Source organism: Globicephala melas, chromosome 4 (genome assembly GCF_963455315.2).
Source record: "Globicephala melas chromosome 4, mGloMel1.2, whole genome shotgun sequence".
Lineage (NCBI taxonomy): Eukaryota > Metazoa > Chordata > Mammalia > Artiodactyla > Delphinidae > Globicephala > Globicephala melas.
Genome location: NC_083317.1, coordinates 15,812,539 through 15,838,508, shown reverse-complemented (window position 1 = coordinate 15,838,508; position 25,970 = coordinate 15,812,539). Strand labels below are relative to the sequence as shown.

The 25,970-nt window shown below is 37.8% G+C and overlaps 1 protein-coding gene across 1 annotated transcript; it reads left to right on the top strand.

Moving 5' to 3' along the window:
* Positions 1-4,040: 4,040 nt before the first annotated feature.
* Positions 4,041-21,139, top strand: N6AMT1 (N-6 adenine-specific DNA methyltransferase 1). Its single transcript, XM_030880962.2, has 6 exons — positions 4,041-4,199; positions 6,405-6,491; positions 8,462-8,552; positions 12,251-12,334; positions 16,757-16,898; positions 17,976-21,139. The coding sequence occupies exons 1-6, from the start codon at positions 4,066-4,068 to the stop codon at positions 18,080-18,082; spliced, it is 645 nt and encodes a 214-aa protein (XP_030736822.1). The 5' UTR covers positions 4,041-4,065; the 3' UTR covers positions 18,083-21,139.
* The last annotated feature ends 4,831 nt before the right edge of the window (positions 21,140-25,970 follow it).

Here is a 25,970-nt window from a genome sequence, read left to right as displayed (position 1 = left end):
CTAGAATTCCTTATACACACAAACTACTTCTTAGGTTGAAGAGTAAAATAAAGATATTTGGGATATTACCATCAGTAATCATTAATAAAGGATGTATTCCAGCTAAATATGAGTCCTAGGAAAAAACATGGGATACTATAAATATGTGGGTCAGAGAGCCAGTAGAGTCATTAAATTAAAATCACTGTCAGCTGTTTTTAAAAAACAAAAGTATCATCTAAATTCTCAGGTGATCCCAACATGGGAAGTGGGGTTGGGAGACATTAGGAGAAACCAGTGAAAACATGCTAAACTTTTTATCTTTATTAAGAGAGGATATGATGCTGATCAGTGGGAACACCGTGAGAACATAATGTCTTTGTGCGCATGTGTGTGTTTCAAAGTTTAAGGGTGAAAAAATTACAGTGAAAAAAGGACAAAGGCATAGTAAGCAAATGGAAACAAAAAGAAAGCAGTGCTGTGTTCTTAATCTTAAGCAAGGCTGAATTCACAACAAAAAGCAGTAAGCAAGACAAAGACATTTTATAGTAAACATAATCCTCAGATAAGATATATTGATCATAAATATCAATGACCCAACTGGTATATCATGAAAAACTACCAAAAAATATATAAGTAGACAGAAGCATGCTAATAATGAAAGACTTTTGATTGCATCAATTATAAACAATTAAATCACTTCATTCAGGCCATAGAAAATCAAGTACATATAAAATAAGATTCTAGAAGATCTAACGACCTAACTAATAAGGTAGATCCAATTAATATAGTGAAGTCTATACTTTAAAACCAGAAAACAAAGTGCAGAGAGTGGGAAAGACATTACTAAGCACAATGCAAGAATCAGAAACTTTAAAAGTAGATTCAATAAATATTTTTAAATATCTGCATAGCAAAAAATACTGAAAATCAAAATGCAATAACAAACTGAAGGCAAATAATTACCAAACATATGAAAAACTTTCATGTAGTAGACAGGTCATGTTTTTTGCCCAGCATCTATATCAGTACCACAATTTTGCTTGGTGGATCATTCTGGCTCTCTGGTTGTGTTGGGCCCCCCCGCCTCTGCGTCCCAAGAGAGGCGGGGGAGCTCATGTCATCTACCTGGTCACAGGATCAAGTCAATCATTAGCACATGACCTATTCGGAGCCAGTAAGAAAGAGCGAATGACAAGGACTTCTGTGCAAGCAACTGGAAAAAAAGACTCTTCCACTGAATTTGGTGGCATGAAGCTGTAAAGATGCAGCCATCCTGGTACCAAAAGGAGGATTAGCCTGAGAATGAAGCTGAAGAGGCAAAACTAAGGAATGAACCCCAGAGCCATATACTGGTGCCTAAACAGATTAGATAGAAATAATCAGTATTCTCAATGTCTTTAAATATATGTGGGGCGGGGTGGTGGGCAGGCAGAGGATAAACAATTAGAAGAGACTTTGAGGCTGAACTTTGATATGCAGAAAACTATGCAAGTGAAAAAGTACTTATCACTAGGTGTTGTGGGTTGAATCATATTCCCTCAAAAGACATGCTGAGGTCCTGAGCCATCCACTCACCCCCACCTCTGTGTATATGCCCTTATTTGCAAATAGAATCTTTCCAAATATAATCAAGTTAAAATGAGGTCATACTAGAATAGGTAGGGCCCTAAATCTAATGACTGGTGTCCTAATAAGGAAAGATTGGGAGATACAAAGACATACAGGAAAGAAGGCCATGTGAAGACTAAGGGAGAGATGGGCGCTACACTGCCACAAGCCAAGGAAGGTCAAGGATTGCTGGTAACCCCCAGAAGTTAGGAGAGGCAAGGAAGGATTCTTACCTAGAGGCTTCATGGAGAGCATGGCCTGTCGAACAACTTGATTTTGAGTTTCTCACTTCCAGAACTACGGGAGAATAAATTTCTGTTCTTTTAAACCCCTTAGTTTGTAGTAATTTGTTATGACAGGCCTAAGAAACTAATACACTGGATAATTATTAACTTTAAGGAAAAGCAAAAAGTTGTACAAGAAAGCAAATGTAACTAGTATATTACACATCTGTTTTGAGTAGCATTTATATAAAAAAATAATGTAAAAAAATCACGATATAATCATATTGAGAACATGGGGAGAGAGGGAGTGGCAATTACATTTGTTTATTTGAGGCAGAAGAATTAAATTCTTGCCTTCTCATGAGAACTTTACCTCCTACTATGGGAACTCAACAGATAATGCTAAAGTTGAGAAATCAAGTAATATCATTATAAGCTTGGTATATAGAAAGATGGGAATAGATGGCCAAAGAAACAGCTAAAAGTTGAAAATGGCCTCCCCTGGGAAATGAGACATGAGAAGTTGGGTGCTGGGGTGCTAGAGTGGATTGTTTTTTCATAATAAATCATGTAGAATTATTTGGCCTATGTATGTTATCAACCTCGGTAAAGATAAAAACAAAACCAAAAAGGAAAAATATGCAAAAATGAACAGACAATTCACAAAAGAAGAAACTCAAATGATGAAAATATGAACACATGCCTAACCTCAGTTACCAATTAGAACAATTTAATTTAAAATAAACAAAAAATAAATCTAACAATATTAAAATCTGCCACAAAGAGGTGGCAGAAATATAAATAAGTACAATTAGCTTGGGGAGAAATTTTGAAATTTGAAAATGTCAAGTAAATTTTAAAATGTGTACACATTACAACCCTGCTGATCCACTCTGGGTTGAATCCCAGGAAATTTCTGTAAAAGACCAGAAAAAGCCATGTTTAAGAAAGTTGATTACAGTGTCATTCATAAAAGTGAAAACCTGGAAAAAACTAAATGTTTACCAATTGATATTTATCCATGCCAGGTAGCAATTGTTTTATAATTTCCAAAAAACTATGTGGCAATTAAGAGCAGTAAACTAACTTTACATACCAAAACACAAATCTCAGATAATGTTGAGTGAAAAGGAAATTTGAAGAACAATACATCCAACCTATCACCAGTTACACAAATATGAAAACACATAAACCAGATGTTGTCTATGAATGTATGAATAAAAGCATGAAAACATGGGTTAGACGGATCCTAAATCCATGAAATAAGTTATTTTGGATTGAGGATTACAAAATGGAACTGAAGGTGAGTACAGAAAGAACACCCACGTCACTTGTAATATTTTAGTTCTTATATTTTAGAACTATTTTAAGGAAACATGAGAAAATACTACCAATTGTCAATTCTGGGTGTTGGATATTCAAGGTTTTTAAAAAATGTTATCCAAGTACGTTGTATTTTTATTTCTCAAATTTAAATATTTTAGTGAGAAATTTCAAAAACTGACTCGAAAAGAATGCAAATACCTGAATAGTCTAATAACCTATAGAAGATTCCCCCAAACACCAGAGAACCACCCACTAAAAGCACCAAGCCCAATCAGTTTTATGGGTAGTTCTATCAAATGCTCCAGAAACGATGTCCTAAGGAAGCATAACCCTGATACAAAACAGAGCTACATCATTAGCATTTCAAATTTAACAGTGTATTAAATAAAAGAAAAATGCATCGTTTTGCTCGAGTGAGGTTTATAAAAAGAGAGCATTCATGATTCAACATAAGAAAGGCAATTTCTGTACTATATTGCACTACTAAAAAATGAAATAAGGAAAACAAATCTTAATCTTAAGGCTCAACGTTGAAAGTTCAATGGATGTAAAAGAAAAAAAAAAGGTTAAATTTAGTAACCATTACATTATGTATTTTTTCAAATCTTTGCCAACTAGGAATAGAAGGAAACTTCTAAGTGTAGAATAGAGAGAGAAAACATTCCCCTTAATCAAAAACAATAGACGCTGCCTCTATCCGGTGCTAGTCCACAAAATAAAACAAATTTTAATACTCTAAAGAAGAAAGTAAATGTTAGTAGCTGCAGATTATATAACCATCTAATTAGACATTCCAGGTGCATCTGCTGACAACCTGTAAGCGAGGTGACCCTCCGCCCCCCGGTGCCCCGCCCCCACTGCAGGGCCTGCGCCCTTGCACGTACGCATGCGCATTGCGCATAAGCGTGGGCCGGAGGAGCGAAAGATGGCGGCGCCTTGTTTCCCTACGCCATTGTACAGGCATGTGGGCCGTGGCTCCTTCAGCGACGTGTACGAGCCCGCGGAGGACACATTTCTGCTGCTGGACGCGCTCGAGGCGGCGGCAGCCGAACTCACGGGGTGCGAGGAGGGCGAGGGTCCCCGCGGGAGAGGGCTCGGGAGTCCTGGAGAGGCGGCCGCGGGCGATCAAGGCAAGGACTGTCGCCGCCGTCCCCGAGAGGAGGCGGTGTCGGTCCACTTGGCGACAGTTGACACCAGAACACCGTAACTGAGGATTTTTTCCGTGGATATACGTAGTCAGTTTAGCGGGGATCTGTCCGCAGTTGCCAAGGTGGTGTTTTGGTTTCAGGGGCTCCATGCTTCCTCACCACGCCGGGATGTATCTTTTCCTATCAGCTGTTAACTGAGGACCCTAAGCCCCTGAGAGTAGCGATATTATAACACGTTCAAAAGCAAAACATTCTGAAAACGCTGCGTCTTAATATTACAACTTTTAGTAGATAACAGTGTCGCATGGCATTAATTTACTCAGTGCATAAAAGCATCCTCTAGCAATGGAAGGGCACAAAAAGGAAATGAGGTTGTAAAATATTGGAGTAGGGGAGTGTATTTAAACCCACTGAATAGCATACTCAGCTATCTAGCAACAGCCATTAGCCCCATGTGACTACTGAGCACTTGAGATGTGACTAGTACTGATTTTTTCATTTAACTGTAAAAAATTTAAAGTTACATGCAGCTAGCTGCCTATAGAATATACCCTAGCTCCTAATAAGTATTAAAATTGATTTGTTGACGTGCTCATATAAGTTTTAAATTAATAATATAAAAAGAGTAAAAACTTTACATTGTCATTTTTTAAATGAAGGAAACTTGGATAATTAGATTTATGTAAAGATCAAGAGTTGAAATGGGTTTTCTCAGGATGAAACAAAGAGTTGTCAGGCTTCAAAGATCCATATTGTGTTTATTTATCCCTCTTGGTCAGATTTTTCCACGTGTAAAATGCCCCAACTATTATTAAACTAGTTTTTCATTGTGAACGATGGAACTTTTGGATTTACTGGAATATAGAATGGAACAGTACTGTTTTATAACTTGTCTTTTACTATCAAGATATCACAGAAAGATTTACAAGCACAAAGTGCCTTACAAAGTGTGCTGTAAAAGGAACTGATTTTGTTTTAAAGTCTTGGGTATTTCTGGTCTTGGAGTTTTAATTATTTATGAGGCCACAATAGTTATTTTCAAGTAGAAGCCGCCTGGTAAGATTCAACAGACCTTCCTACAGCACAGTAAAGGCTTGTCAGATGTGTAGAAATGGTTCCAAAAGTGAGAAACCCCTGGAGTTTGTTGTTTTTGAATAGTTGTTTGGAAAGTTAGGTGCTAGAGAGCCCCCTATATCCCATCAAACCTATTTCTGTAATGGGGATAATTCGTGCCTTTGATGTATATATATGATTATAGGGAAGGACAAATACAGTAGAATCAAGAATTTATTATATTCAATAGCATTCTTAGGAGTATTATTAATATTCTAAGATCAGATACTCAGATATTTTCCCAATTCAGTGTAAAGCTGTACAAATATGGAATTTCTTTGCTGCTCTAAATCTATTATCAGTAGAATGGGGGAACTTTTCTTTCCCTGGGATATGCTGATGGACTTATGAATTACTTCAAAGTGACAGAGAAAATGTTTTTCATAAATAAATATTGTAATAATATCCTATCATTTTAGGAAATACCAAACTAGAAGCTCCTTGTGGGAAGGGCTGATGTCTTCCATATTAATATTTCCAACCCTAAATTAACATTCCATGGTTTATGTAATGTTTTATAGAAATTAATTGAAAGCTACCTGTTATATTACTATTTTACAGACTTAAAATAAATTACATACCCCCAAACAGTTTTGAACTATGCAGTATTAAGCACAAAGTGGTTGTCGGAAATTAGCTTATTTATAAATTTCTTTTATATTTCCATATATTTGTAGGTGAGGGATGATGCTGGAGAAACAGACATAAAAGTAGCATGAGTTATTTTCCGAGATGTGTATTTTTTTTTTTTTTTCCCGGTACGCGGGCCTCTCACTGTCGTGGCCTCTCCCGTTGCACAGCACAGGCTCCGGACGCACAGGCTCAGCGGCTATGGCTCATGGGCCTAGCCGCTCCGCGGCATGTGGGATCTTCCCAGACTGGGGCACGAACCCGTGTCCCCTGCATTGGCAGGTGGACTCTCAACCACTGCACCACCAGGGAAGCCCCCCGAGATGTGTATTTTAATACCACTACTAATACTTGTTTTATTTTGTTTTTTTAGAGTGGAAATATGCCTTGAAGTAGGGTCAGGGTCTGGAGTGGTATCTGCATTCCTAGCCTCTATGATAGGTCCTCAAGCATTGTACATGTAAGTATACAAATTCATCCACATCTTGGTCTAAGAGATTCACTATGGATATAACTGCTTGAATTAAATCATTTTTGTAAGTAAATAATATGTATCTGATAGTGTCTATTTAAGCGTAGTAAGTATTCAGATGCAAGTTATGCTTCCCTAAAAGTTATAATTGCGTGTTCAAAACCATTCCATCATACTGCATAATTATATAAGAAGCATAATAATTTTAGGTCATCTCTAAATTTGAATCTTTTTTTAAAAATTTATTTATTTATTTTTGGCTGCATTGGGTCTTTGTTGCTGCGCATGGGCTTTCTCTAGTTGTGGCGAGTGGGGGCTACTCTTGCGGTACGCGGGCTTCTCATTGCAGTGGCTTCTCGTTGCAGAGCACAGGCTCTAGGAGTGTGGGCTTCAGTATTTGTGGCATGCAGCCTCAGTAGTTGTGGCTTGCAGGCTCTAGAGAGCAGGCTCAGTAGTTGTGGTGCATGGGCTTAGTTGCTACACGGCATGTGGGATCTTCCTGGGCCAGGGGTCAAACCCGTGTCCCCTGCATTGGCAGGTGGATTCTTAACCACTGCACCCAAGCTACTGGGACCCAGTCCCTCTCTCTCTTCCTCCCCTTCCGAGACCTTTGCCCCAGCTTTGCTGGCCAAGTCGTGGGTCTTTCTTCCATCCCTTCATTGCATGTTACAGTTCACTTTGGCCCTTTTCCATCCATTCCCACCTCATTGCTAACCACACAGTACATTCCAGCCCCTCCCCTCAGAGGCCTTCAGAAGGCCTACACTGGTTCCCTCATCCCCATCCTTGTCCTGCCCTCTTCCCTCACCAGCTGGTTTAGAAGGATTTAGAATTCCCTTTGGTTTTTTTTAGTACATTGTACGCACCAAAGTGTCAAGCCAGCCGTTGATAACACCCACCACATTCTGAGCTGCCTCCTCCCCATTGTGCAGGGCAGTTTGCCTCCCTCCTGCTTCCCCACCTTCCTCCCTACCTCCTTAACTTTGTACTAGGCCGGCCTGGGCCTGCACCAGCTCAGCATCTTCTCAATTTTTTTCATATTATATATTATTTTAATTTTCTATTAAATTATTGGAATAAAAAAATGAATCTTATTTCAGATAAATAAGTTGATTATCAGAAAAAATTGGAAGTTAATAAAATTTCTCTTTAGAATATTTGAGAATATAGAAAATATAAAGAAGAAAATAAAAATCACCTTGGTGGTTCAGTGTTTAAAACTCCACGCTCCCAATGCAGGGAGCCTGTGTTCGATCCCTGGTCAGGGAACTAGATCCCACCTGCATGCCGCAACTAAGAGTTTGCATGCCACACCTAAGGAACCCACCTGCCGCAACTAAGGAGCCCACGTGCCACAACTAAGACCAGGTGCAACCAAATAATTTTTTTTAATCACCTATAAATTTTACCACACATGGTCCAACTGTGTTTCCTCTATTGTTTTTTCATTTCCCAAGTTTTTCATTTAATATTGTATGATGAGCATTTTCCTTTTAAATTTCAGTTTTGGTAGCTACATAGTATTCTCCTGCTGGATTCATAATTTAATAAATTCCTTCAGATATGTGTGCATGTAAGTGTATTCTTCTACTCTTGGACATTATATCAATATAACAATTTGTTTTTTTGCAGTACGTGAGCCTCTCACTGTTGTGGCCTCTCCCGTTGCGGAGCACAGGCTCTGGACGCACAGGCTCAGTGGCCATGGTTCACGGGCCTAGCCGCTGCGTGGCATGTGGGATCTTCCCAGACTGGGGCACGAACCCGTGTCCCCTGCATCGGCAGGCGGACTCCCAACCACTGCGCCACCAGGGAAGCCCCTGAGTTCTTTTTTTTAATTCACCATTATTAAAGCATTCCAATTTTTTTTATAGATCTACTTTATGTAAAAGGAGTAGAGCATTCCTTGAATTTTTGTCCGTAGACACAGGATGTAGTTGGTTTTTTTCTGTTTATAGGTGCACTGATGTCAACCCTGAGGCAGCAGCATGTACCCTGGAGACAGCACGCTGTAACAAAGTCCACATTCAACCAATAATTACCGATTTGGTAAGCTGTTAGTCCTTGTCCAGTACTGTAATAATTAATTTTCTTTTCAAGTAAGTTAAGGTCAAGGTGATTTAGGTCAAAGAAACTTGAGTCATTAATTAACTTTTAACCCGCTGAACAAAGTAAATTCTTGACTGAGATAATCCATCTTTTCCACAATTCAAGGGAACTTTCTCTTGGCCTGTATAGATCAGGTATCTTTCAGTCAGAAGAATGCTCAAACTGGCTTTAATAAAAAGAGTGAACAGTTTCAGGAACTCAAATGATGTTACAGGCATCTTTTTCTTAACTGTAAACTTCTCTCTAGTGGCTGTATTCCTCAGCAGTCGTTCCCTTCATGGTAACAAGATGCTTGCATGTATGTATCTTGTTTCTCAGCAACTTCACAGGGAAAGAAACACTTTCTATTCAGTTACTCTAGCAGAAGCCCCAGAATGAGTGCCATTTATATCAGCTTTAGTCATATGCCTATCTCTCAAGGGGGATTGGAATATGCACATGATTGGCTTGAGCCTGAGTCATAGTCCCACTCCAGCAGCTCGGTTGGGATAATCCAAGCCACTTGGATTGAGAATGAGAGGAGGTAGAGTTTCCCCAATGAAAGTCAAGGACATGTAATCAGATGAAAGGCAGAATGGGTCCTGGGCAGGTAAAAACAACAAATGACGACTACAGAACCATCATTTTAAGTTACACATCGTACGTTTTTCAGTTCCAGTTTTTAAAACATTTTACATTATATTAGTAAGATTTGGATGATTCTGAACTTTTTTTCAGTTATAAATGTGAATGCCTTTTTATAAGCAAAAATCATAATAGTATGTACAGGTGGGCATAAGAAATATAAAATGCTTTCCATGCTTCTTGACATGTATTATTTTTGTACTGGTAAGGGTATTGAGCTTTTCTCTTTTTTAAACTCACAAATGATTTTGCAGCTTAGAAGGAATTAAGCCAAAGATCTAAGAAGTTCTATACATACCACTAGAAGTTGTTACTGCCATTAAAAATTAGACTATCAAGAAAGATACTCAATCAGTGTGGTGATTTTACTCTTTAAATTTTTATTTTATTTATTTTTTAATTAATTTACTAATTTTTGGCTGCGTTGGGTCTTTGTTGCTGTGCGCGGGCTTTCTCTAGTTGCAGCGAGCGGGGGCTACTCTTCGTTGCGGTGCACAGGCTTCTCATTGCAGTGGCTTCCCTTGTTGCAGTACATGGGCTCTAGGCATGCGGGCTTCAGTAGTTGCAGCACATGGGCCCTAGAGCACGCGGGTTTCAGTAGTTGTGGCTTGCGAGCTTAGTTGCTCCGCAGCATGTGGGATCCTCCTGGACCCAGGGATCAAACCCATTTCCCCTGCATTGGCAGGCGGATTCTTAACCACTGTGCCACCAGGGAAGTCCCTAAATTTTAAAGTTGTTTCTTTAATGTGTCCATAATTAGTATTATATTTTTTTTGATAGAACAATAAAACTTTAGAGATACAAGAAATTCAGAATATCTATTTTTGTTAACAGAGGTAAGGGACACTTTTGAAAGTCACATAACTAATAAAGTGATAAATCCAGAATTTAAGCCCACATCTTCTGAATCAAAGTTGAGAGGTCTCACAGCTGTTTTATAACATGACTGGTGGTAGTCAGTTCTAAAGCTGTCAGAATCCATTCTTTCAGTAACGAAAGCTGACCATGATGCGGAGTGTTGACTTGTGGCAAAGAAGGTAGGAAGAGATAGGTATGAGCATGGGTATTGTGATCAGATTACAAAACTCTTTACATTTGCTTGTATTCAGAACACTGGACATAGGGTGTCACAGCTATCATATAAAAGAGAATCATTGTTTTGGTTAACTGAGTTTGTTCACAAAGTAGTACTTTCATTGTATTTCTTTTGTAGTTTTAGAAAAAAACCTTTTTCAAATATGTCTTATGCATTTCCTTACATTCTTAAAACAAAATGAACATAATTTTACCTTTTAGTGATTCAGGGTCATTAATATGAATATCAGTTATTATTCTGTACTATACGTGATAATGACTAAGGTTTATTCAGGTGTTTCTGCCTTTACATTAAGTAGCTATAGCCTGCAGTGATTTTGAGTTTTTATTTTCTCTCCTCTTTGTCTGTCTTTTCACTTGCTTTATGTTGTCATGTTTCACTGCTACCCATTGATAGCACTTTCCTGGCTCTTTTCATGTGCTTTGTGCTAGAATACCAAACAATTAATTTAGTTAGACTTGTATTTAAACTAAGAGTTAAGGGATTCTGAATAAGTGCTTCTCACACAGAGTACCTTTTGCTGTATGGATTTAAAACGTGCTGTCAGAGGCCTTTTTTGCTTACTTCTTAATTCTTGGGTTTATTCTAGTGCTGTGAGACTATTCAAAAGGTAGATATGGATGAGTGAGGGTTGCCTGTAATTAGATTTTATATCCAGTCCACAGTGACTTCTCATTTAAATCCATTTTCTTTTTAACTCCGTAATTTTCTATTTTTTTAGTATCAATTTGTTCCTTTATTTGAAGTCCAGTACTGAAATGATTATTAGTATATAGTACCTCAGGGCCATCATAAGTAATTACACAGCAAATTCTTTTCTAATTTCCTTACTCAGCATTTCCTGAAAATTACATTTTTGAATTCTTTTTACAATTGGGAAACTTAATTTCTTTATGGAATTGAAAATAAAGCTTTTGGTTATTTCAAATGTACTTCCTCACCAATGTTATTACTAGAAAGAACAGCAGATTAACTAGTCGCCTTTCTACTTGCAGAAGATACACCTGAATTATGTTCCACAAAATAGTTATCTGTTCTCTTTTTAAATGAGTAGAGAAAGAAATTACCTTTGAAGAATAACAGGGTTGGAATTCGTGAGTGAGAGTCAGTGTGAAGTAATATTTGAAGGAAATGGCTTTAGGGGTGAGAACTCATCCGGATACAGCATTTTTACTTTACTGTGCCTGCGAAGGTATAGGATGACATCATCAGACATAATTTTTTAAATACTTAGTTATTTAATTCAATCAGAGGGATGCTTTAAATGACATTTTGCCCTAAATATACTTTCTTTAAAAAGACATTTTTCTTATTCTATAGAAAGTTGTATCAGTTCAAATATTTATAAAATGCCAAACAACTGATGTTTTCAGGTCTCTTCCCACTATTTTTAGTCCTTTGTTTCTTTGATATCTAATTGTTTTAGCCAATACATATACAAGTAATTAAAGACGTAGAAAGAAAAACAAAATTCTGTCTTCTGATATTTTTGTCATTCATGTATGTTTTCTGTCATCTTGTAAAATATTTCCCTTGGTTATAGAAAATAAATGTTTAAGTTAGCAGCTATAACTTTAAAGTTGTGCACAAATCTATGCAGAATATGTGAGAGCTTGCCTCCGTCTTCTAAAAGTGAGCCCAGAATGTAAACATGTGAGCTGTTGAAGAGCAGAGTGTTCATTCTGATAAATAGTTTATTTTCCCTATTTTTAGGTAAATGCATATAATCTTTATCTGAATGAAAGTGTGAAGATATTTATCTCCATTTCTGTCTTAAATTTGGCTCTCTAACACATTTTTTCTAAAAACATGAGGGAGTATATTTAAAGATTGATTAGATGGATATCTATCTATCCATCTACTTATTTATTATTTCTGGGTCCAGCTTAAAATTCTGACTATTTTGAACATTTTTTAGGTCAAAGGCTTGCTACCAAGATTGAAGGAAAAAGTTGATCTTCTGGTGTTTAATCCTCCCTATGTAGTGACTCCACCTGAAGAGGTAAGACATACAACAAAATTTAATTACTAATATTTTCAGCTTTTTTCTATCTAAAAGTCAAACATACTTCATCATATGACATCAGTCAGCCGCTAATAACACAGACTGCTCTCATTTTACTTGTAATTGTCAATTATTGGATACTATTGGTAGACATAGGAAAGGAACCTGAAACTAATGGAAATACAAACTGTGGTCCATATCTATTCTTTAAAATCCCATCCAAATCAAGCCATGGTGTTTAAATTCATGTATCTGTGTGTACCTTTATCATGAATAACAAATTTGCAAAAAAAAATATTTTTAATCACCTTAAATTCACATAGGAATTATTTCTGAAAGCCTTAGCTTTCCTCCTTTCACAGGTGTCAGGAAGTGGGGGTGGGGGAAAGCAGTCCTCATCTCAGGTAGGAAAAAGCTATAACCCTGACATGCATTGCTGTAGCATTTCCAGTGATGAAGAGGAAAACCGCAGTAACCATTTCCCAGTTTAAAGAAAGAATGGTCAAAGCAGACAAAAGTTTAGTGATGGACTAGCTAGCTTTCCTCTGAATTATTGTACCTATTTTATTCTTTGATGATCACTCTCTGGCAAGGCTGATAAATATTACATTCACCTTTACCAAGATGGGAAGGGTCTATATTGCTGCTGTTACTACTGAGAAGTTGTTGCTCCCCTGACATATGAACTCATGTGAGAAGGAAAGTCATTGTCATAAGGTGAACAGCAGTGGAGGGAAATGCAGCTTAATAAAACTTTTTTTAATATATAAATTTATTTATTTTTGGCTGCGTTGGGTCTTCATTGCTGCGCGCGGGCTTTCTCTAGTTGCGGCGAGTGGGGGTACTCTTTGTTGTGGTACGCGGGCTTCTCATTGTGGTGGCTTCTCGTTGCAGAGCAAGGGCTCAAGGCACGTGGGCTTCGGTAGTTGTGGCATGTGGGCTCAGTAGTTGTGGCTTGCAGGCTCTAGAGCGCAGGCTCAGTAGTTGAGGCGTACGGGCTTAGTTGCTCCTCTGCATGTGGGAACTTCCTGGACCAGGGATTGAACCCGTCTCCCCTGCACTGGCAGGAGGATTCTTAATCACTGCACCACCAGGGAAGTCCCTGCAGCTTAATAAAACTCTTTAGAAAAGCACTATGGAAATAAATATCAAGCGTGACCAATAATCTCAGTCTTTGAGATCTAATTTAGGAAAATGATTAACAATAGAATATAAATTGTAATTTACAAAAATATGTTTAGTGCACCTTTATTTATGATAACAAGTAATATGAACCTATATATGTAACAGAAGAGAGACAGTTAAGTAAATCATGGTTTATCAGGTCTACAGACTACTGGGAAGACTAGTGAATGAGGAGGAGATTCTGGGAACATGGTGAGATGAATGGGCTTCCTTTCTCCCACATTCCTACTCCTAAGCTGTGTGTGTAATTATGTACGTAATTGAGTGTGGGCAATGTCACAGTTGCAACAGAGAGAGCTAGTGTCATAATTTCCATTAGCTGAGCAATTAGCTGGAGAGCAGGGTTAAATACAGCACAACAAAGATTTTCTGGAGCCTGAAAATATGTTTTACTATGTAAAACATTAGGAAATGAATTTAAAGATAATGTAGTCTCTGTCAAGACCTGAATCAGTGGTATGGAAACCAAATGAAAATATTTCAGTGCATTGAGCATGAAGATAAAAAAAAGGAAACAATAAAGGTAAAAGTTAAGAGACTTAGAGGTTAGATCCAGGAGACATACAAATAATAGGAGTTTGTAAAAAGTTGTGGCTATACTTACTATTACATCCCTCAACATGAGGTTAGGTACTGTTGGTTTGTACCTGTGACTTATAAAGGATCAGGGGAAGGCACAGCAAAGCCCAGGTAGTAGGCAGTCAGCAGACCACCGAACGTGACTCCTTCCAGAGATGAAAACTTCCCCTCCACGGCCTGTGAGAATGTGCTTGTCGCCAGGAGATCCTCCTGGAGGGTGGTCTCTAGTGCAAGCAGACAAACCTGGCTGAGCATCCCTGGGGGGCGTGTAAACAGGGTCCAGCACAGAGGGCTCCTAGTCCACACTGAAACAGAAGTGACAAGGGACAGGCTTGGCAAAAGCTGTCATCACCATGCACTCTTTCCATGGGTAACTTTACCCTGTGAAACATCCAGAGAATGGGCTCCACCAAAATAAGGGAGTAAGCCAAGAAACGGGAAGATATGGGCCCCAGAAAAAGGGAATTCTTGGAATGTTAGAAAAGGGAAGTCTCCAGGATGAAAGGCATGACCAAAAAAGCAGAGGAACTGATAAATTCCCTAGTATTATTAACTATGTGGGAAATTATATTGAGGAGCTTATGATAAATATGAGAATAATTTAAATTAGATACAAAAAAATTAAGCAAATGGACATGCTGAATGCCCATCAATAGCTAAATAAGAAATGATACTCTAACACAATAAAATATTATGCAGCCATTAAAAAGGAAATTGAACTATACCTGATCACATGAAGAGATTTCCATATGGTACTGTTGAGAAAAGCAAGATACAGGCAAGAATGTAGATATAATCCTTTTTTTGTAAAACACGGACAAAAAAGAAAAACGTGTGTGTGTGTATGTAAGATGGGAGGGTAGCAGACAAGCAAAACAGAAAAGGGAAAAGTACAGTTTTTTTTAAAAAAGGAGGTATACGAACATATTTCTCTTAATTGTACATGTATATGGTTATAGGTATAAAGAAATTCATTTTTACGGGCTTGTGGGATCTTAGTTCCCCAACCAGGGATCAAACCTATGCCCCCTGCAGCAGAAGTGTGGAGCCCTAACCACTGGACCGCCAGGCAATTCCCAAGAAATTATTTTTAATGGGGAAATATATGCCATGATAAATGAATAAAAGCAGAATGTATAATTTTATGGAAATAATTTAAACTAAAATGTGGACAAAAACCATTAAAGGGATTAGGAAGAAAATAATTGTATTAGGGTTTAAGTAGTTTTTGAGTGATTTCATCAAGATATTCTTTTTTTTAACATTTTTATTGGAGTATAATTGCTTTACAATGGTGTGTTGGTTTCTGCTTTATAACAAAGTGAATCAGTTATACATATACATATATCCCCATATCTCTTCCCTCTTGCGTCTCCCTCCCTCCCACCCTCCCTATCCCACCCCTCTAGGTGGTCACAAACCACCTAGCTGATCTCCCTGTGCTGTGTGACTGCTTCCCACTAGCTATCTATTTTACATTTGGTAGTGTATATATGTCCATATATACACTACCACTCTCTCACTTTGTCCCCTTCCCCGTGTCCTCAAGTCCATTCTCGAGTAGGTCTGCATCTTTATTCCTGTCCTGACCCTAAGTTCTTCATGACCACTTTTTTTTTTTCTTAGATTCCATATATATGTGTTAGCATACGGTATTTATTTTTCTCTTTCTGACTTACTTCACTCTGTATGACAGACTCTAGGTCCATCCACCTCACTACAAATAACTCAATTTCATTTCTTTTTATGGCTGAGTAATATTCCATTGTATATATGTGCCACATCTTCTTTATCCATTCATCTCTCGATGTATTCTTAAGTTTTAGAAACAATATACAGTGTTAAGCATCTAAAGATTTTTAATGCTATATAAACTCATGGGTTTTGTTTCTATACTATAATTAGATCATTGTAGGAAAAAATGCTTCAATGTACTTTTATGTAATAAGTGGGTTCCTGAAAAAGGGCTGTAGTACTCTCAGTAATCTAGAAGACAGCCAGATACAGTGGGACATTTTGAAACTTTGTTTCTGCAAAGTAGATCTCTTATAATACAAGTTCTCCCTTTTAGTTTCTTCCTAATTGTTCTATATTAAGAATTTAAACATTGTATTAATAGTATCAACTATTATTAAACCACATTATTATGCACAGAGCACTGTTCTCAAACTTTAAATATACTTCCTCATTTATTCCTAAAGGACAAAAATAATTTTTTACCATTTTCCTAATTTTACAGATAAAACTGTTGTTTTTCTAATTTTACAGGTAAGAGAGGAAACTAATTCATCAAGATTACAGACTTATCTATGTAAGATTTGGAGACATGAAGGGTTCTGTAAGGGAGTTTTCTCCTGTAGTGCCAGCTGCCATAATTAAATGTGAAATGGTGACAGATATTTAGGACCTTTAGCTTTATGTTGCTAATCACACAAAGATTTATCCCAAGGGCAAAAGAAAAAAAAGATTACAGGCTTATGCAAGGTCACACATGCTAGGAAATGATGGGGCTCAGATTCAGCTTTACTGCTGCCTCCTCATCAGCAGTAAAATAAAAAGTACATTACTGTTTGGTGAACGTTACTTGTTAAAAAGATTCAGTTTTTTTTAATGTAACTTAAGTCAAAACAGAACAATCTTTCTAATTGGTCACAGGTAAGGAGTCACGGGATAGAGGCAGCTTGGGCTGGTGGCCGAAATGGTCGTGAAGTCATGGACAGATTGTTTCCACTGGCTCCAGAGCTCCTTTCACCAAGAGGATTGTTCTATTTAGTCACCATTAAAGAAAACAATCCAGGTAATACAGACCAGTTTATCTTTTAACCATTTACTTTGCTGAAATCAAGGCTAATTATGTCAAAGATGGTAGTAACCCAGAATGTTAATGAATGTAATCACTGACAACAGATAATACAGACATAACATTCATGTTGAAAGAGGAGAGAGATTTTTTTAGAGGTAGATTTTTCTGATTTTAAAGAGTATTGTCTTTTTTGGAGTGAGGGAGATTTTTTTCCCTAATTTATCAACTAATATTCAAATACAGAATCTATAATCTTCTTAAAACACCTCACCCTCAGTTCACTCTGTGAATTTTCTCTCTATATTCTAGTCTTCATGTCTTGGCAGTTCTGCTGCATACTCTTTAGTTCATCTGAAGTTTTATCATGAAAGGTATCTCCTGATAGGATTTTTATATCTTGGTTTTCAGATTACTTGGTTAACTAAATCGACCATAATCTCTCTTCTCTTTTCTGTACATCTCAGGTTTGATTATTATCTTATATGTTACATTCTCAGCCCCTCAAATCACATCATAATTAACTAGGGTTTTCGGATTGTTTGGTTTTGAGGGTTTGTTTTTTGTGACCCCAGTTTCTTGGTTTCATCTTTTTAGTGTTAGTTATTTAGAAAGAGAAGGTCTTGCTTTTTTCAGTACCTTTAAAGAAATAAGCTACTTCATTTACTACCACTTTTCAATGTCAGTATATGATTTGCACACACGCTCGTTGGCATTTTTCATCCAAAAGGGAGGATATAGGGCAGAGATTAGAGCCAAGCAACTAAAAAATGAATCATTTACTGTAATAGTAAGTATAACTAACGTTTCTGTTGAGTCCAGAGTAGGCTACCACTGCAAAGCAGTTATTCAGTCTGATTAGAATTCTCAGCAACACCCTGAAAATCCAAGGTGCTCTCACCTGTCTGAAGTCCAAGTTCACTTCAATAGAAATTACATGGTATATGCTATTTTCTTAGATAAATAGAATTTGTAAATAGTCTGTCTATCATCTTATTAAACTGTTTAGTGATAATATGTACTTCACCATATGATTTAATTGGATTTTACCTTTTGTTTTAATTTTCGTTTTAGAAGAAATTTTGAAAATAATGAAGACAAAAGGTCTACAAGGGACCACTGCACTTTCCAGGCAAGCAGGCCAAGAAATCCTTTCAGTCCTCAAGTTCACCAAGTCCTAATCTATAGTGTGTGCTACTGAAAGCTGCATGCATTTGGCATATTTTGAAACAGAAGTCATTTCTTAGTTAACAAATAAAGTCAGAAATTTGTCATACAGAAAAAGGCAGAAGAGTAAGGCATTTCCTTTTGCCCAGGAATTAGGCCTACAGAAATATTTGCACAAATGCAAGTAAATATATATAATATATATATAATTTGAATTTTATATATTACATATATGTGGAGAATATATAATAAATTATATTTGTAGGGCTTCCCTGGTGGCGCAGTGGTTGAGAGTCCGCCTGCCGATGCAGGGGACACGGGTTCGTGCCCCGGTCTGGGAAGATCCCACATGCCGGCGGAGCGGCTAGGCCCATGAACCATGGCCTCTGAGCCTGCACGTCCGGAGCCTGTGCTCTGCAACGGACGAGGCTACAACAGTGAGAGGCCCACGTATCGCAAAATATATATATATATATATGTATATTTGTATATGAAGAGGATGTTCATTTCAGCATTACTTGTAATGGCAAAACAATGAAGTTAACCTAAATGTCCATCAGCAAAGGGATTGGTAAAATAAATTACAGTATGTTCATGTTACTGAACATGAGTGACATATCCAGCCATTAAACACAAGTAAGTTCTGTATATACTGAACCAGAAGAGGTTCATGATGTGCTACTGAGTAGTGAAAAAAATCAAGTTGCAAAATAGTACTAACCTATATGTATATTTTTGAAAAACTAACAAAGAAAGTTTGTGTGTATGTGTGTATAAGAAATTCTCAAAAGGTAAATAACAGGTGGGAATAGAGGAACTTTCATTCTTTTGTGTTGGCATTTGTACAATCATAGTGTATTCTGTAATTAAACACAATCGTTTATTTAAAATGTTTTAAGTTTACCTTTACTTATTGTCTCCATTCTCTTTCTATTATTTAGAATGGCTTCTTCCTCCATTCTTCTCCTTGGTCACGTTTTTCCTACTTTTTATCCTCTATCATATATTTCTGTTTTCTTCTTGCATATATATTGCAGACTGCTTTCATTTTTTTCTTAGGTCCCGGAGAGTTGTATGTAAATAAACCCAGCACTCAAATTAATCACATTTTTAAGAGCCCACATGTATCTTTCAAGAAATGTCAAATTACCTTTACTAAATTTAGGAACCTCTTCTGTAACTTCCCCACCATTTAAAATATACAGTTGACCCTTGAACAACATGGGTTTGAACTGTACGGGTCCACTTATACACAGATCTTTTTCAATAAAGACACACTACAGTATTTCACTATCAGTGGTTGGTTAAAGCCATGGATGCCATGGAGGGCTGACTGTAGAGTTATATGTGGATTTTTGACTGTGAGGGGGGTCAGTGCCCTAACCCCGGTGTTGTTCAAGGGTCAGCTGTATTTATCAAAATCAATTAGCAGGACTGTGTAGGACCAGAGTGAGAGCAATCTATAATTTTTTAATTTGGCTACATTCAGAATCACCTGAGGAAGTTAAAGATTATGCATTCCTAAGCCCCACCATAAACCCATGGAATATTCTGCTGACCAGACCTAAAAACTGTATTTTTTAAAATGTACTTCTCAACATTCTTTAGTCACCCTGTCAAATTTTAGAACTATTGCTTTAGATGGCATGCTCATTTAATCCTTTGGATAATCCACAGAAAGAATAGAATTATCCACCTTTGATGTTCAGAAAGGTTAAATAATTTGTTCAAAGAAGCACAGTAGTAAAGAGTGAAAACAGTATGGCAACATTTCAAACACAGATCTGACTCCAAAAGCTGTCTTTTTCTTTGCTTATGCTGCTTTCAGCAGCAAAAATGTCAAAATTAGTATTATCTTAAATCTGATATCTGTAAATAAATTTCCATTCCCAGAAACAGTGCCATCTGAATGAAGTCTTATAGTAAATAACCTCTTGTGTCCCAGGAGAAAAAAAAATTAACCTTAGAATTTTATTGTGGGCTCTTAGTCATAGTTTTGGGGAATGAGGTCCTGAATACTTTTTCAAATAATGTTTGAAATACTTTTAAATGAGTATAGAGGACTTCTATCAACATAGGAAACTAAACATAGAAATGCTATATAAAACACCAAGGACTTCACATACATAGCTGTTGCAGACTGAATTGTGTCTCCCCCGCTACCCCACCCCTGTCACCACCACCAAATGCATGTGTTGAAGCCCTAATCCCCTCTTACCTCAGAATATGACTGTATTTAGAGATAGGGCCTTAAGAGAGGTAGTTAAATAAAAAGGCCATTAGGGTGGGCCTTAATCCAATCTGGTGTTCTTTTTTTTTCTTACTGGGGTATAGTTATTTTACAATGTTGTTAGTTTCTACTGTACAGTGAAGTGGAGTTCCCTGTGCTATACAGCAGGTTCTCATTAGTTATCTGTTTTATACATATTAGTGTATGTATGTCAATCCAAATTTCCCAATTCATCCCACCCCCCCTTTCCCCTTTGGTGTCCATGCATTTGTTCTCTACATCTGTGTCTCTATTTCTGCCTTGCAAACTGGTTCATCTGTACCATTTTTCTAGATTCCACATATATGTGTTAATATATGATATTTGTTTTTCTTTTTCTGACTTACTTCACTCATATGACAGTCTCTAGGTCCATCCACGTCTCTACAAATGACCCAATTTTGCTCCTTTTTATGGCTGAGTAATATTCCATTGTATGTATGCACCACATCGTCTTTATCCATTCGTCTGTCGATGGACATCCATTCGTCTGTCGATGAAGGACATTTGCTTCCATGACCTGGCTATTGTAAATAGTGCTGCAGTGAACATTGGGATGCATGTGTGACTGGTGTCCTTTTAAGGAAAGGAGATTAAAAAACATCAGGAATGCTTGCACACAGAGGAAAGACCATGTGAGGGCACAGAAGGTGGCCACCTTCAGGCCAAGGAAAGAGGTCTGAGGAGAAAACAACTTGCTTCTACCTTGATCTTGGACTCCTAGACTCCAGAACAGTGAGGAAATAAATGTCTGCTGTTTAAGCCATTCATCCTGTGTTATTTTGTCATGGCAACCCTAGCAAGCTAATAGCCAAAGCCAGGGAAATACCCATATTCTGCAAACAGTCAATTAGAGCGGAGGGAAAAAAATTAACTCAGAATTGGTCACCCAAGGAATGCAGATACTGGAATTGTTATATAGAATATTTGAAATATTTAGAGCTAACATAGTCACGAAGGAGACACACAAGAAGATACTGTTTGGAAAGAAGAAATTCAAGGCAACTTTTAGAAATGAGAAATAGAATTCCTGAAATCAAAAGCCACTATGGGGACTTCCCTGGTGGTGCAATGGTTAAGAATCTGCCTGCCAATGCAGGGGACATGGGTTCAAGCCCTGGTCTGGGAAGATCCCACATGCCATGGAGCAACTAAGCCCACGTGCTGCAACTACTGAAGCCTGCGCGCCTAGAGCCTGTACTCCGCAACAAGAGAAGCCACCGCAATGAGAAGCCCATACACTGCAATGAAGTTTAACCCCTGCTCGCTGCAACTAGAGAAAGCCCGCACACAGCAACAAAAACACAATGCAGCCAAAAATAATTTTTTTTAAAGAAGCTACTGTGGAGAGGGTAAAAAAGATAGCTAACAAGAGAGTTAATGAACTGAAAGAAACTCACAGAATGTAGCTCTGAGAGACAAAAAGAAAACATGAAGAAAAATGATTATGGAGGATAGAATGCAAAGGTCTAGCAAAACAAGAATCCCAAAAAGAATGTAAGAAAGAGACTGTTTGGAAAGGTAATGGCTAATGTTTTTCCTGAACTGACCTTTTAAAAAGAAGATGAGGCCTCTCTCATCTTCTGAGATGGACCACACTCTGTCTTTGGAGTTTGTATCTCCCTGTATAAACCTTTCACTTTACTATGGCTCGCTCTTGGATTCTTTCCTGCAACAATGTGAAGAAATCAGGAAAATATAGACCATAACCAGGGGAAAATCAATCAGTAGAAACAGACCCAACAATGATAGATTATAAACTACTAAACAAGGACTTTAAGATAGTTATTATAAATATTATGAATAAGTACAAAGATATAAAGAAAAACTTGAATATAATGAGAAGTAAACATTTTAAAAGAACTAAGTGGAACTTCTAAAGATCAAAAATATGATATCTGAAGTAAAATTATCACTACAAGGGATTAGCAGAGGAAAAGATCAGTGAATGAGAAAACAGTGACAGCATGATCCAAATACAAAAAGGGAGATTTAAAACCAAACAAAAAACACTGAAAATATAGGAACAAAACCTCAGTGATCTGTGGGACAATATAAAGCAGGACAGTGTATATGCAGTCAAATTCCCAGAAAGAGAAGAGAAAGAGTAGGAGAACTGAAAAAAAAGTGTTTAAAGAGCTGATAGCCAAAATTTTTCAAAGTGATAGAAATTATAGGTCTTCCCTGGTGGCACAGTGGTTAAGAATCCCCCTGCCAATGCAGGGGACATGGGTTTGGGCCCAGATTCAGGCCCTGGTCCGGGAAGATCCCACATGCTGTGGAGCAACTAAGCCCATGTGCCACAACAACTGAGCCTGCACTCTAGAGCCTGTGAGCCTCAACTACTGAGCCCATGCACCACAACTACTGAGCCCATGCACCACAACTACTGAAGCCTGCATTCTAGAGCCCATGCTCCGCAACAAGAGAAGCCACCGCAATGAGAAGCCCACGCATTGTAACGAAGAGTAGCCCCTGCTTGCCATAACTAGAGAAAGCCCTTGCGCAGCAACAAAGACCCAACACAGCCAAGAATAAATTAATTAATTAATTAAAAAGAAGATGAATCCTGGAAGCAAAAAATGGATAAAGGAGAATCCACACCTAGACATATAGTAGTGATATTGCAAAACACCAAAGACAAAGAGATTTTAGAAAGCAATCAAAGAGAAGGAAGGTACACATCACTATAAAGCAGATGTTGACAAACTGTGTTTGTAAATAAAATGTTAGGACACAGCCACTCCGGTTCATTTCTGCATTGCCTGTGGCTGCTTTGGACTTCAGTGGCAGAATTGAGTAACTGCAACAGTTACCATTGAAACCATATGGCCCACAAACCACAAAATATTTACTCTTTGTTCCTTTAATATGTTTGCCAACCCCTGCTATAAAAGAACTATAATTGAAACAACAACAGAATTCTTAAACAGCTACAGTGGAAGCCAGAAGCCAGTGGAGTAAGATCTTCAAAATGTTGAGAGTAGTGGTCCACCTATTGTGTTTCCAGCAAAACTCTTACAAGTGAGGTTTTAAAAAGTAACATTTACAGGTAAAAATGAAGGCGTTTACCAATAAGAGATCTACAGTAAAGGAACTTCTAAAAACGTATTTCAGAAAAAAAGGAAAAACATCCCAGGGGTCTCAAATGGAAAAAATAACTGATAGCAAATAAAATGTGAAAGATGTACATAAATGCAAACAAACATTATATAAAATACTACTAGTAATTACAGTGTGATTTAATTGGTTTGAAAATAGAAATAATAAATATTGAACAGCTGTGTTAAATTAGGTAGGGCATTTTGATTAGGGTGAAAGTGTTCTAAATTCTTTGCAATGTTCAGGAGGTAAAAGTAGTACTTAATATGTATGTGTGGTAGGCTGAATAATGGTCCCCAAAGATATCTATATTCTAACCCCTAGAACGCTTTGAATGTTACTTTATACAACAAAAGGAACTTGGCAGAAGTGATTAAGGATTTTGAGATGGGAAGATTATCCCGGATTATCTAGGTAGGCCCTAAGTGTAATCACAAGTGTATTATAAGAGAGAGGCAGGGGCTTCCCTGGTGGCACAGTGGTTGAGAGTCCGCCTGCTGATGCAGGGGACACGGGTTCGTGCCCCAGTCTGGGAAGATCCTATATGCTGCAGAGCGTCTAGGCCCTTGAGCCATGGCCGCTGAGCCTGCGCGTCCGGAGACTGTGCTCCACAATGGGAGAGGCCACAACAGTGAGAGGCCCGCGTACCACAAGAAAAACAAAAGAGAGAGGCAGAGGGATATTTTAATACAAAAGAGGAGAAGTTTATTATGACGATGCTGCTGGCTTTGAAGGTGGAACAGGGGACCACGAACTAAAGGATCGCAAGGAATCAGCCCTGGAAGCTAGAAAAGGCAAGGAAATGATTCTCTCCTAAAGCCTTCCAAGGGAGTGAGACCCTGCTGACACCTTGATTTTGGCCCAGAGAACCCCATTTCAGACTTCTGGCCACCAGAACTGCAAGAGAATAAGTTCCTGTTGTTCTAAGCCACTAAGGTTACGGTAATTTGTTCCAGCAGCCATAGGAAGCTAATACAGTATGGTCAAAGTTCAAGGGTAACCACCAAAATACTAGAAACAGGAGAGAAAAACAGAAAATTATAAAACAAAAAGACTCAATTAAAAAAAAAGACAAATAGGGCTTCCCTGGTGGTGCAGTGGTTGAGAATCTGCCTGCCAATGCAGGGACACGGGTTCGGGCCCTGGTCTGGGAGGATCCCACATGCCGCGGAACAACTAAGCCCATGAGCCACAACTACTGAGCCTGCGCATCTGGAGCTTGTGCTCCGCAACAAGAGAGGCCGCGACAGTGAGAGGCCCGTGCACTGCGATGAAGAGTGGCCCCCGCTCACCGCAACTAGAGAAAGCCCTCGCACAGAAACGAAGACCCAACACAGCCAAAAATAAAATAAATTAATTTAAAAAAATTTTTTTTAAGCTAAAAAAAAGACAAATAAAAAAAGGGGGTAAATCAAGGTAATGAGATATAATTTAGAATATCTCAGTTATCCAAGTAATTGAATTAAACTCACTAGCTAAAAGAAAATGTTATAATTTTTTAATTTCAATTATACAGTGATTCTAAGAGACTTACCTGAAGTATAGTACATTTTAAGATTGGAAATAAAAGGATGGGAAAAGATATATTAGACAAATCAACAAGCTGAGATAGCTACATTAATAGTTGACTATACTGGGTTGAATAGTGTTCCCCCCAAAATTCACGTCCATCCAGAACCTGTGAATGTGACCTTATTGGGAAATAGGGTCTTTGCAGATGTAATTAAGGTGACATCATACTGGACTAGGGTGGGCCCTAAATCCAATGTGATGGTTGTCTTTGTAAGAAGAAGGATATTTGGATGTAGAGACACAGGCACAGGGAAAATACCACATGAAGATGAGGCAGAGATTGGAGTGATGAGTCTAAAAGCCAAGGAGTGTCAAGGATTGCCACCAACTACCAGAAGCTGGAAGAGGCAAGAAAGGATTCTTCCCCAAAGCCTTCATGGGGAGCATGGTCCTGCTGACACCTTGACTTCAGACTTCTAGCCTCCAGAACTCTGAGAGAATAAATTTCTATTGTTTTAAGCCACCCAGCTGTGTGGTATTTTGTTACAGCAGCTTTGGGAAGCTAATACACTGACAATAAGTTACAAGCGTTACTAGGGATAGAAATGAACACTAAAGAATGATAAAAGGTGTACAGGCAGATATTCACAGTTATAAACTTGAATGTAACTGTAAAAGAGCCTCATACTATATAAAATAAAAAGAGAAATGCAAGTTTAAGCTGACTAATCAGTCATACAGGAAGATTTCAAATCCCCTCTCAATTACCACAACATCAAGATTTACAAAAAACATAAAGGTAGATTTGAACAATAGAAATGTTTGATTTATAGACTAACGTACAATAGAGCTCTGGAGCCAACAATTAGAGAATACATAAGCATACATGGGATGTTTACAAACATAATTACCTATTAGGCCAAAAGCAAGTCCCTGTAATAATCAAAGAATCAGTATCATATAGCTCATATTCTCTGATTATAAAGTAATTAGGTTATAAATCACTAAGAAAAAGATAA

Bases quoted from the DNA above. Each gene is read 5' to 3' on its own strand.
- N6AMT1 (XM_030880962.2), top strand. From the start codon at position 4,066: ATGGCGGCGCCTTGTTTCCCTACGCCATTGTACAGGCATGTGGGCCGT. The intron at 4,200-6,404 runs GTGCGAGGAGGG...TTGTTTTTTTAG, and splicing joins GCGGCAGCCGAACTCACGGG to AGTGGAAATATGCCTTGAAG. The intron at 6,492-8,461 runs GTAAGTATACAA...TTCTGTTTATAG, and splicing joins GGTCCTCAAGCATTGTACAT to GTGCACTGATGTCAACCCTG.